The sequence below is a fragment of the Mobula birostris genome, chromosome 2 (assembly GCF_030028105.1).
Source record: "Mobula birostris isolate sMobBir1 chromosome 2, sMobBir1.hap1, whole genome shotgun sequence".
Lineage (NCBI taxonomy): Eukaryota > Metazoa > Chordata > Chondrichthyes > Myliobatiformes > Myliobatidae > Mobula > Mobula birostris.
In genome coordinates, this window is record NC_092371.1 from 23,436,138 (window position 1) to 23,449,222 (window position 13,085).

A 13,085-nucleotide genomic window follows, 5' to 3' on the forward strand; every position below is an offset into this window, starting at 1 on the left:
AGGTGGACTATTAGGCGGATCACAGCACACCAAGCTTGTCTTCACCCTACACTCCCACATATACATTTTCCTTTCTCCAAGGCCAAAGTCTTGAATTTCCTCCCTCAAATTCAAAGAAAGGTTCATTTGGCAGAAAGCAACTTTATGTCATTGGAGTGAAGTTTACAAGGTAACACACTGGGGGAATTGTATAGAGAAAAAGCTAATTGTCAAGGTACAGTTATGGAGTTTCAACTTCTATATTCACATACTGCAGAACATGTAAAGAGTGCAAGATAAAAGGTATAAAAATTAAACATCATTGCATGCTTGAATTCAAGTCTGAGCTGACTTGTCCAAATTTTTTTCCATCTAAAACAAGTTTTTGGTGTCATAATGCTTTTCTGGTGTACACCTAAAGTAGGCTTATTAAATGTCACAATTGATACTCTACACAGGAATCCTATCCAGTTGTGAAGTAAATTACAGAGAACATTCCAAGTTTTGCTACAGATGTAAACCGCTTAACTTTGTAGGGAGACAAAGCAGCTAATTTATGCATAAACATACACATAACAACAAATTAAATCACAGCTGAACACCTTTCTTTGGTTTCTAGCCAGTCTTTGTATAATGTTCTGCAGATAATCAGTAGATAGCTATGTGGTAACTTCTACTTTGAAAAAGGCACACTCATGTGGTAAACCATATATATATATATATATATATATATATATGTTGTAACTGGGTTAACTGTCTGGACACGCCCCTCTGCTGACTGCCCCTATGGCTCCTCCCACAGAGTCCTGTATAAAGGTGATTTCACCTCGCCCCTCCCCCTCAGTCCGGGGGCAGGCACTCACCATGGAGGTCGTATTGTACAGCGAATAAAAGCCTTTCAGTATTTTACCCAACTTCAGTCTTTTGGAGTTATTGAAGGTGCTTCAACTCAACAACTTCATGCCAAAGAAACAACCTCATCTCGAACTTCAAAACGTTATGTATATACAGAGGGTTTCACAACCCGTACGGCATGGCGGGAACACTATGTACACGAGGGCCACTGATAGAACAACAAACGGAAATAGACCCCCCCCCCCCGATATCCTAATTAGTATTAACTTACTTTTAATTACGCTCACGTTACAACACTTCTCCCCCTTTAAAATCCAACATCCCCAAATGTAAAAAACTAGGAAATAAAAAAGTGGTGATATTAACGTGCGTACCCCTGTAAACTTATACTAGTACCTTAGCAATAGCTTATCAATACAAAACATCTGGAAAACATGACAGATTCAACATTCAATCTAACAACACAAAATAAACTGTCCCATCAAAGAATCAGTCTGTCAGGAGGTTTACGAGTGCGCTGTGACCTGCACACTACCCTGGTGACCCAGCAGGCACCGCTGGTGAGGGTGTTTTGGGTGGATCTGGTGTTGGGGGCATGAGAGGGGTCTGTGTGTCTGCGTGAGAATGTCCATCCTCCTCAGGGGACTCCAACCCCTCTGCCAGCGTCTCGCCCTCTGGCAAAGTCACTGGTGGACCTGCTTCCACCGTAGTCTGTCTCACAAATGGAAACTCCATGGAGCTGTCTGCCTCTGAGCCGGTATCATGACGCAGGCGCGCATGGTCCTGATGTCTGCATAAAACACGCCCATCAGTCAGCTTAACAACATAGGAGACGGGACCACTCTGCTTAAGAATAACCCCAGGCAGCCATTGCTGATTGTTTCTCACATAGACATTGTCATCTGGTTTTAACTGTCTCTCTCGCGCATGTTGATCATGTCCCTCCTTCTGCTTTTCCTGCTTTCTCTTCACTTCTGCCTTCATGTCTGGGCGCAGCAAGTCCAATCTTGACTTGGGCCTACGCCCCATCAGCATCTCTGCTGGAGTGCGGGCAGTCGTAGTCTGTGGCATGAGGCGGTATTTAAACAGGAAACGTGAAAGCCGAATGCTAAGAGAGTGGTGGCATATTCTGGTTAGTCTGACATTGCGTACATGATTTTACCTTGTTCTCCAGATCCTGATCCACTCTTGGCCACCAAACGTAGGATCCTGCAAGGCTTTTCATTCGAGACACCCTTGGGTGAGCCTCATGAATTTCCTCCACAATCTGTGAACGGCCAGGGGGAGGCACGATGACCCTTGCCCCCCAGAAAATGCAACCATCCTGCAGGCTGAGTTCTGTCTTGCGTTTGGCATAAGGCCTCAGTTCCTCTCTTTCCACGACTCTGGGCCAACCTTGTAAAAGAAAAGTCTTGACCTGGGACAGGACTGGGTCCCTCTCTGTCCACTGCCTGATCTGGGTCGCCTTTACAGGTGTCTCTGACAGTCTCTCCAATGAAAACACAGTCTCTGGAGGCACATATGTAGTAACAGGTGTCTCTGACAGTCTCTCCAATGAAAACACAGTCTCTGGAGGCACATATGTAGTAACAGGTGTCTCAGGTAAAGGTAGTCAACTCAGTACATCGGCGTTTGCATTATTCCCACCCGCTCTGCACACTATAGTGTATTGGTAGACTGACAAGGTAAGAGCCCAACGCCGTATCCTAGCTGAGGCTAGAGATGGGATGCCTCTAGTCTTACTGAACAGGCTCATCAGTGGTTTATGGTCCATATAAATTGTAAATGCGTGTCCATAAAGGTACCGTTGAAAGCGTTTGAGTGCAAAAGCAAATGGCCAGACCTCCTTTGTCTAGCTGTGAATATCCCCTCTCTGCAGCTGTCAGGGTACGTGAACCAAAACCAATAGGCTTCTCTGAACAGTCCTCCATTACATGCGAGAGAACTGCCCCGACTCCATAGGGCGAGGCATGGCATGCAAGGGTGATCTCCTTGTCTGGGTCATAGTGAACAAGCAGCTTCGCTGAGTGGAGAAGTTCTCTCACCCCCTTCCTTGAAAGCTTTCTCCTGCTATTCACCCCATTGCCACTTAGTGTCATTGTGAAGCAGCTTATACAGTGGGGTCAAAACCCTTGGGAGGTCCGGAAGAAATTTGCCATAATAATTCATTATGCCCAAAAATGATCTGAGTTCTGTGATGGTCTTGGGGCTTGGGGCCTCCTTAATAGCTCTCACTTTGTCCTCCACAGGGTAAAGCTCCTCAGCTGTGACCTTGTGTCCCAGGTAAGTCACACTCGATGCTAGGAACACACATTTTCCACGTTTCAACTGCAGCCCTGCGTCTGAGAGCCTCTTCAGCACCCGTTCTAAGTTAGCTAGATGCTCCAGCTCCGTAGCCCCCGTGATCAAAATATCATCAAGGTACACTGCTACGTGTGGAATCCCCTGCAGCAAAGTGTCCATTGTCCTTTGGAAAATGGCAGGACTGGACGCCACTCCAAACACTAGGCAACTGTACTTGAATAATCCCCTGTGCGTATTAATTGTGACGTACTCCTTTGAATCCCGTCGAGCAGCAGCTGTTGGTAGGCGTGGCTCATGTCCAGCTTTGTGAACAGCTTACTCCCTGACAGGGTCGCAAACAGGTCATCCACCCATGGGAATGGGTACTCCTCCAGCCTAGAGACCTGATTCACCCTAAGCTTATAATCCCCACATATCCTCACCGTTTTGTCTGCCTTCAAAACTGGAACAATGGGAGCCGCCCACCTTGAAAACTGGACAGGCTCAATAATGCCCAGCCTCTGTAAACATTCCAGCTCCTCCTCGACTTTGCCTTTCATGGCATAGGGTACTGACCAGGGCTTAAAAATACATGGTGTAGCCTCAGGGTCAACATGGAGTTCCACTGTCATGCCCTTCAGTGTACCCAACTTGTCCCTGAAAACGTCACTGTACCACTGCAGAATGTCCTCCGTCATGTGTACATACTTAATTTCATGCCAGGTTAGCCGGATTTTGCGACCCAAAAGACTGGGTCCCCTGCCCTTAGCTATCACTAGCCTGGCTTCAGCCTTCTGACTCCCAGCTGAAATGTCCACATATAACACCCCTAAATGAGGTATGGGCTGCCCCGTATAGGTCCTAAGTTTGAGCTTTGATGGTCTAATGGGAGGCAGGTTGGACCCCCATGTCCTCCTGTAGGTCTCCTCACTAATGACCGATGCAGTAGCCCCTGAATCAATCTCAAACTTAATGTCCTTTCCCCTGACAGTGACTGTGGCATAATATGGTTCAGGTGGTTCCTCATCCGTTTCCACTGCAAACATGTTGTAGGCACACGCTGCCTCTTCATCTGCTTCTTCTAGATGGTGTGTGGTTGCCTGAGCCTGTTGAGCTTTCCCCTACCCAGGCTTAACCTTACCCTTTGATCTTCTGCACTTTTTAGCTAAATGCCCCTCTTTGCTACAAGCATGGCAGACAGTGTCTTTGAATTTGCAATCATTTGCATAGTGCGTCCCTCCACACCGGAAACATTCCACCCGCTTTGCCTGTTTACCAGTCTCCCTCCTGACTTGGTGCACTGCCGCCGACTGCGACCCCCCCCATGTCCTTTCTGGATATCCTTGACATTATTAGCAGCCATCTCCATGCCTTGGGCAATCTCTAAGGCTTTCTTGAAAGTCAACGGTGGGGTTTCCCCTGACAGGCAGCGTTGTATGTCGGCATTATTAATGCCGCATACCAATCTATCACGGAGCATGTCTTCCAACACCGCTCCGAAATCACAATGCTCAGACAGCTGCCGAAGCTCAGCCACGAAATTAGCCACAGATTGACCTGGCTTCCTGAAATGGCTGTGAAACTTACACCATTGGACTATCACAGAAGGTTCTGGATTGAAATGGTTCCCCACGATTTTCACTAGTTTGTCAAATGGAACTTCCCCTGGTTTCTGCGGTGTGACTAAATTCCTTATTAGCTTGTATGTCTTTGCCCCCCACACACTCAGGAGAATAGGGTGCTTCTTAGCCTCCTCCGTAAAGAGTCTCATTCTTTCCTCATACTCCGGCCAGTCCTCGGCTTCTTCCAGGAATTCACAGATAGTTCCAAACGTAGCCATACTGAACATGAAAACACCCGTTCAAAAAATGTGCCGATATGTTCACAAAACCAGTTCACCTCATTGCCAAAAATGTGGTAACTTCTACTTTGAAAAAGGCACACTTGACAACTTCATGCCAAAGGAACAACTTTATCTCGAACTTCAAAACGTTACATATATACAGAGGGTTTCACAACCCGTACGGCATGGCGGGAACACTATGTACACAAAGGCCACCGGAAGAACAACAAACGGAAGTAGACCCCTGGCACCCCCCCCCCCCCCCCCCCGGATATCCTAATTAGTATTAACTTACTTTTAATTACACTCAAATTACAACAATCTCCATTACAATCTGCAGCAACTTTACGTGCAAAATATCCTTACCAATTCATTCAACATATATACACAAAATGCAGGAGATACTCAGCAGGCCGGGCAGCATCCCAGCCTGGGATGCTACCTGACCTGCTGAGTTCCTCCAGCATTTTATGCATGTTGCTTGGATTTCCAGAACTTGTACTTTATCCCTCCCACAACCCACATAAAACCATCTTACTGTACGTTTCTACTTCTCTAGCTATTTAATAAATCATAGTATTTTCTTTCCCTAGTAACAATGTCTGTGCACCCTTTTTTAAAAAATACACGTGTTGCTATGGCACTGCAGTACTTACCCATCGCAAACCTCTCTGATAACTGCGATCAGTGGCTTTTTCTGCAAAAAATTGAGAGTAAACGGTTAGCAATTAACTCAAGCAGGTAACATTGCAGATCACACCATTCTTACATCAGTTATTGCAAAAGTCCAATTCAGCACCAACTCGGAGCCACAATAGCATTAGCCTAATTGGAAATGCTCCTCGGCACATGTAGAAGTTCTGAGCTTTGTACAGTGGCATCTCCAGCAAACCGTATGATCCCAGTCACCAAAACCACAAATCCCACACTCCCAATGGGAATCTGCTTGTGCTCTATATTCATCCATTTGTGCTCCCTTAAAATATCAAAAGAAAATATTGGAAACACTGAACATCTCATGCAGATCATTTTTTTAATTTCAGATCTCCAGTATCTGCAACATTTTGCCTTTCTATTCTGCCCCCCCCCTTTCCAGTTTGTAAAACAACAAAAAAAATGCTTAAAATGCTCAGTATTCAGATAAAAGATATATGCGTGTGGGATTATGGATGAATATTAGAATATGGGAACAAGTGGGAGTAAGGAAGATGTACGTGGACTATAGAGACAGCAGAGGAGTGCACCATAAAATAAACCAGTTCACAATAAAGACAATAATGCACTATTATCAAAGAACAAAGGAGTAAAATATTTTGCATCAATTAAAAATGTTGAGATGGGAAAAAAGCCTGTTATCTCGTTCCATTTTGACAAGTCTTTGATACGACATGACATAATAGATTCAGATAAATTTATCTATCTATCACATGTACTTCGAACCAGTGAAATGCATCATTTATGCTACAACCAACACAAACTAAGGATGCGTTGGGGACAGTCTGCAATTGGATAAATGCAGTATCAGAGAATGAGAATGCATGGGGGACAGTGGTGTTCCCTGAGGGTCAGGTACTGGGACACTGCTGTTCACAACTGACATTATTCAGATCTGGAAACAAAATGTTGACAACAAATTGGACGGGAGGCTGAAAATTACAGGCGTACGGCAAGCCGAAGAATAGACCAACAATTGCAAAATGAAGTTTAACATCGATAAAAATGTAAGACAGTATCTTTTAGTGGGAACAAAACAGCCAATTGCTGCAAAGATTGAGCCCAATATGGGTTGGAAAATCAAAATGCTCTCAGAGTACAAAACCCATCATCAAATTGCTGCACTGCTCATTAGAAAAGCCACTAAAGGAAGCAAACCCAGCACCAAGGTTTACTTCTGGAGGGAAATACCAGAAGAGGAATTATGCTAAATCTGGTTAGATGTCAGAGTTCTCTATGGAGTTCTGCTTGTTATTTTAAGAAATAAAGGTAGAGGCACCAGAGAGAGAGTACAGAAAATAAAAACCACAAAGATAATAGAAATGTGAAGACATTTTCAGGGAAGAATGAACAGACTGGGTCCATTCGATCTTTAAAGCAGTTGAAGGTTAACCTAGTAAAGGGTCATAAAATTATGGAAGTTTTGATTGAGTGGATGCGGAGATATCGGTTCCATGTGGGCAAGCGTATACCTGGATGCCATCAATTTAAGACATTCACCAAGGAATCCAGAAAGGAATTTAGAAGAAACTCTTATCCAAAGAGTGCTAAGAATGTGGAATTCGCTCCTTAACAAAGTGGCTGGAGCAAGTACTATAGAAACAGTAAGGTAACCGTGATGTATACAGTACTATGCAAAAGTCTTAGGCACATGTAAAAAATACTGTAAAGCAGAGATGCTTTCAAAAATAATGGAAGTAAATTTTAGATTGCCAAACATACATTTTCCAAAAAAGTTAAATGATAGATTTTTTTGTTTTTCTGGCCAGCACATGATTAAACAACGGTAACAGGGGTGCTAATGATCAATGACATAATGAGCTGAATGTACTAAACTGATTAACCAAAACAGAAATGGGAGTAGAAAGAATCAAACTGGGCAAAGGACAACCAAACTATACAGCGGGAGTGTGGCAGATATGACAAGAAAAACGTACAAAGGACGATGATAAAGCTTGTGCAACTCACAAGAACCAAATGGCACATTTCCATCCTGTTCATTCTGTGCAATTTTTGGGTTTCAAGCACTGGTTATTTTGGTCCGTGCTTTCCCTTTTCAGTTCTCCTGTAGCAGGGAGCCTCTATTGTGGACACTTTCCTAGAATGTACCGTGTACCCAAGTGCTAAGTACCCATGTTCATTTGCTTGGGAGGGTAGAAGTGAATTTGTCCTGGAGATACTAAAGCACTTTATTGCTGGTCTTTCATTACACATGCCTTGGGCCAATTGTTAGGGATCACTTTCTGGAGTTTGCAACATCCTCAGTATCGCTCCATCTCATAACATTAACTAGATGACCTTTTCTCATCAGCAATTCTCATGTTTTTAGTTCATCCTCAAAGTCCATCTGGTCTGAAGGGCTGGAGGATATAACGAGAGAATGCTGGAAATACTCAGGTGGTCAGGCAGCAGCGAGGGAGAGCAAACATGACACAACAATCAGCCTTTCAAACTGGAAAGGCTGACTGTCTCGAACTGTGAAATTCAGCATTGAGACCTAGAGCTATAATATGCTTTCTTAAGAGACTAGATGCTGGTCTCCATGTATATGAACACCACAGTCTCAACATCAGACAACTTCTCCTTTAACCACACTCACTTCTTCTTAAAAGGTGCAGCAACAAAAACTTCATGGGTCCAGACTATGCCCATTTCTGTGATGTGTGGAGAAAGCAAACCAGTCTGCATTAGCCCTACTCAGGCAGTCCCCAACACTCACCTGCATGAAAGGAGGAAGCAACTTTTGTTGTCAACTTCCACCCTGTTTCACTTTCATCAGGTCCAACTCCAACACTTCCTTTCCTTACCTTGACTTCTCCATCACCATGGCAACCTACACATGAACAAGTCTATTACAAGTTTACAGACTGACTATACCTGCACCCACCCTGGTTCCAGCAAAGACTCCATTCCCATCTTTAACTTGCCGCACCACATCTATTCTGATGATAACACCTTCCATTCCAGTGCCTCCAAAGTTTCTTCCTTTTCCCGAAGTGCGGATTCCTCTCCACCAAGGCCTGGAATTGGAACTGGTTTGTTGCTGCATGTAATGAGGTACAGTGGAAAGCTCGTCTTGCATATCAAATAATTACACCGTAAATTAAGGTAATACAAGGTGAAACAATAACAGAGGGCAGAGCGAAGTGCAGCTGTTACAAGGAAAGTGCAGTGCAGGGTAGATAATAAGTTGCAAGATCACAATGAGGTGATAGTGACAGGGCTCTATTTCTGCTAGCATTCCCTCTTTTCACACTCAGGAGGAAGAGTAAAGTTCTTTTTGCACCCCACTGGCCATGATGGTTAACATCGCTGTAACTTCTAACAGTGCAATACTATAATGGGATCCATCTCCTTCTGCTCTCTCAGCATTCAAGGACCGTTCTCTGTCATGCCCTGGTTCGTGCTGCCATCCCCACCAACATTGTATCATCCCACCCACCACAAGAGATGCGATACCTGCCCTTTTACCTTCTCCCTTCCACCATTTGGAACTCACACAATTGTGGGCGAGGCCGTGAATTCGCTCGTGCTTCTTTCAATCGTGTGTGTGCACGTGCGTGTGTGTTTTTAATGCTCACACAAAGTTGCCGGTGTAATGGGCAGGGAGGTGGCAAGTAAAATGTAATGCTGCAAAAGGTGAAATCTTTTGTTTTGGCAGGGAGGACATGAGGGTGCATTGCAAGCTGCAGGGGCACCATTGTGGAAAGAGTAGAAGGATAGAGAAGTACGTGGACCACATGCAGACTTTGTGGTGGCAAAACTAGTTGTAAAGGTGCACTTCAGAAATAGGCTTTATAAACAGCACTGTAGCATAATAAACCTTAAAATAACATTGGTCTAGCCACAGTAGGAGTACTATGCCCACTTTAAGAACCACGTATGAAGTGCCAGTAGTGTTCTACTGTTTACTTTTTAACTTGTGTCATAAACGCACCTTATTATTTGTTATTTTATTTGTGGTAACATTACTTTATGTGCTGTGTGAGGGTTATATGTACTGTGTTGTGTAGCGTGGTCTGGAGGAATGTTGTTTCACTTGGCAATATATATGTATACAGTTGAAGTGACAATAAATTGGAACTTGAACTTGAGGAAAGTGAGGCGGCACTGTAGTGTAGTGGTTAGCACAACGCTTCACAGTACAAGCCACTGGGTTCAATTCCCACTGCTGCCTGTGACCACCTGGGTCCTCCAGCTGCTCCCGCTTCCTCCCACAGACCAAAGATGTGCTGGTTGGTGGGTTAACTGATGATTATAAACTGCCCCGTATTTAGGCCGGGGTTAAATCGGGGGAATTGCTGGGCACTGCAGCTTGAAGGGCCGGAAGAGCCTATTCCACGCTGATCTCAATAGATAAATAAATAAAAATGTGAAGCGTTTGGAGAGGATGCCGAAGGGATTGACCCAAATAACTCCAGGGATAAGGGTTGGGTGGTCAGACCGGAGAAGGTGATGTGGAGTTGGTTCTCCCTGGGTCTCCTATTTCAAGATGTAGAGGGGTAGTTTTCATTGTCATGTACTGAGGAAGTCTGTACCCTTTGGCTGAGAAATAAAAAAAAATGCTATCAGATATAAAAAGAGTAAGAAAAGCATTGAAAGAGACACAAGGAGTTCTCTTTTCCTACACACAGCAAGTGATTATGGCCTGAAATTCTCTAGCAGGAGATGCAGATGAGTCAGGTTCATCGGGGGTGTGGGTCAAGCTGCATTCTTCTTACAGAGCAGGACACAATTGATGGATCAAATTGTTCCAGCACTGGAGAAAACAGTTTCATTATTCTCCACGTTGGAGGCTGCAACTGACTGAAACTGAGGGACACGAAGTTGTAAGATGCAAATCTAGACCTTTATTCATACAGCTAATCTCCAGGAGAAAGAGTCCAGGAAAATCCAACAGAATCTCACTCCCCTGACACAATCTTTTAGACTCCTTCAACAGAAAGACAGCAATAAACAATTAACTACAGTGTCAATTGTTATAATCAGCTGCTTAAGTTTAACATTTGGAACACATGTAAATTTAGAGAATTACATGTTTACAATGACAGCACACCTCAACTAGCAGAATCCCTCTATATATACACAATACTGGTGTAAAAATAACAGGGTTGTTATCATGGGTGACTTTAACTTCCCTAATATTGATTGGCACCTGATTAGTTCCAAGGGTTTAGATGGGGCAGAGTTTGTTAAGTGTGTCCAGGACGGATTCCTGTCACAGACAGGCCGACCAGGGGGAATGCCATACTAGATCTAGTACTAGGTAATGAACCGGGTCAGGTCACAGATCTCTCAGTGGGTGAGCACCTGGGGGACAGTGACCACTGCTCCCTGGCCTTTAGCATTATCATGGAAAAGGATAGAATCAGAGAGGACAGGAAAATTTTTAATTGGGGAAAGGCAAATTATGAGACTATAAGGCTAGAACTTGCGGGTGTGAATTGGGATGATGTTTTTGCAGGGAAATGTACTATGGACACGTGGTCAATGTTTAGATATCTCTTGCGGGATGTAAGGGATAAATTTGTCCCGGTGAGGAAGATAAAGAATGGTAGGGTGAAGGAACCATGGGTGACAAGTGAGGTGGAAAATCTAGTCAGGTGGAAGAAGGCATGAGGGTTAGGAAGCAAGGATCAGATGGGTCTATTGAGGAATATAGGGAAGCAAGAAAGGAGCTTAAGAAGGGGTTGAGAAGAGCAAGAAGGGGGCATGAGAAGGCCTTGGCGAGTAGGGTAAAGGAAAACCCCAAGGCATTCTTCAATTATGTGAAGAAAAAAAGGATGACAGGAGTGAAGGTAGGACCGATTAGAGATAAAGGTGGGAAGATGTGCCTGGAGGCTGTGGAAGTGAGCAAGGTCCTCAATGAATACTTCTCTTCTGTATTCACCAATGAGAGGGAATTTGATGGTGGTGAGGACAATATGAGTGAGGTTGATGTTCTGGAGCATGTTGATATAAACGGAGAGGAGGTGTTGGAGTTGTTAAGATACGTTAGGACAGATAAGTCCCCGGGGCCTGATGGAATATTCCCCAGGCTGCTCCATGAGGCGAGAGAAGAGATTGCTGAGCCTCTGGCTAGGATCTTTATGTCCTCGTTGTCCACGGGAATGGTACTGGAGGATTGTAGGGAGGTGAATGTTGTCCCCTTGTTAAAAAAGGTAGTAGGGATAGTCTGGGTAATTATAGACCAGTGAGCCTTACGTCTGTGGTGGGAAAGCTGTTGGAAAAGATCCTTAGAGATAGGATCTATAGACATTTAGAGAATCATGGTCTGATCAGAGACAGTCAGCATGGCTTTGTGAAGGGCAGATCGTGTCTAACAAACCTGATAGAGTTCTTTGAGGTGGTGACCAGGCATATAGATGAGGGTAGTGCAGTGGATGTGATCTATATGGATTTTAGTAAGGCATTTGACAAGGTTCCACACGGTAGGCTTATTCAGAAAGTTAGAAGGCATGGGATCCAGGGAAGTTTGGCCAGGTGGAATCAGAATTGGCTTGCCTGCAGAAGGCAGAGGGTGGTGGTGGAGGGAGTACATTCAGGTTGGAGGATTGTGACTAGTGGTGTCCCACAAGGATCTGTTCTGGGACCTCTACTTTTTGTGATTTTTATTAACGACCTGGATGTGGAGGTAGAAGGGTGGGTTGGCAAGTTTGCAGACAACACAAAGGTTGGTGGTGTTGTAGATAGTGTAGAGGATTGTCAAAGATTGCAGACAGACATCGATAGGATGCAGAAGTGGGCTGAGAAGTGGCAGATGGAGTTCAACCCGGAGAAGTGTGAGGTGGTACACTTTGGAAGGACAAACTCCAAGGCAGAGTACAAAGTAAATGGCAGGATACTTGGTAGTGTGGAGGAGCAGAGGGATCTCGGGGTACATGTCCACAGATCCCTGAAAGTTGCCTCACAGGTAGATAGGGTAGTTAAGAAAGCTTATGGGGTGTTAGCTTTCATAAGTCGAGGGATAGAGTTTAAGAGTCGCGATGTAATGATGCAGCTCTATAAAACTCTGATTAGGCCACACTTGGAGTACCGTGTCCAGTTCTGATCACCTCACTATAGGAAGGATGTGGAAGCATTGGAAAGGGTACAGAGGAGATTTACCAGGATGCTGCCTGGTTTAGAAAGTATGCATTATGATCAGAGATTAAGGGAGCTAGGGCTTTACTCTTTGGAGAGAAGGAGGATGAGAGGAGACATGATAGAGGTATACAAGATAATAAGAGGAATAGATAGAGTGGATAGCCAGCGCCTCTTCCCCAGGGCACCACTGCTCAATACAAGGGGACATGGCTTTAAGGTAAGTGGTGGGAAGTTCAAGGGGGATATTAGAGGAAGGTTTTTTACTCAGAGAGTGGTTGGTGCGTGGAATGCACTGCCCGAGTCAGTGATGGAGGCAGATACACTA

The 13,085-nt window shown here is 44.5% G+C and overlaps 1 protein-coding gene across 7 annotated transcripts in view; it reads right to left on the reverse strand.

Moving 5' to 3' along the window:
• The window catches only part of LOC140185265 (engulfment and cell motility protein 2), a 228,658-nt gene that overhangs the window by 102,385 nt on the left and 113,188 nt on the right, over positions 1 to 13,085 (reverse strand). For all 7 annotated transcript variants that reach the window (XM_072238668.1, XM_072238665.1, XM_072238660.1 and 4 more), the window contains one exon: positions 5,617 to 5,657. In XM_072238668.1, the coding sequence (XP_072094769.1) occupies positions 5,617 to 5,657 (41 nt within the window). The remainder of the gene's footprint in view (positions 1 to 5,616; positions 5,658 to 13,085) is intronic.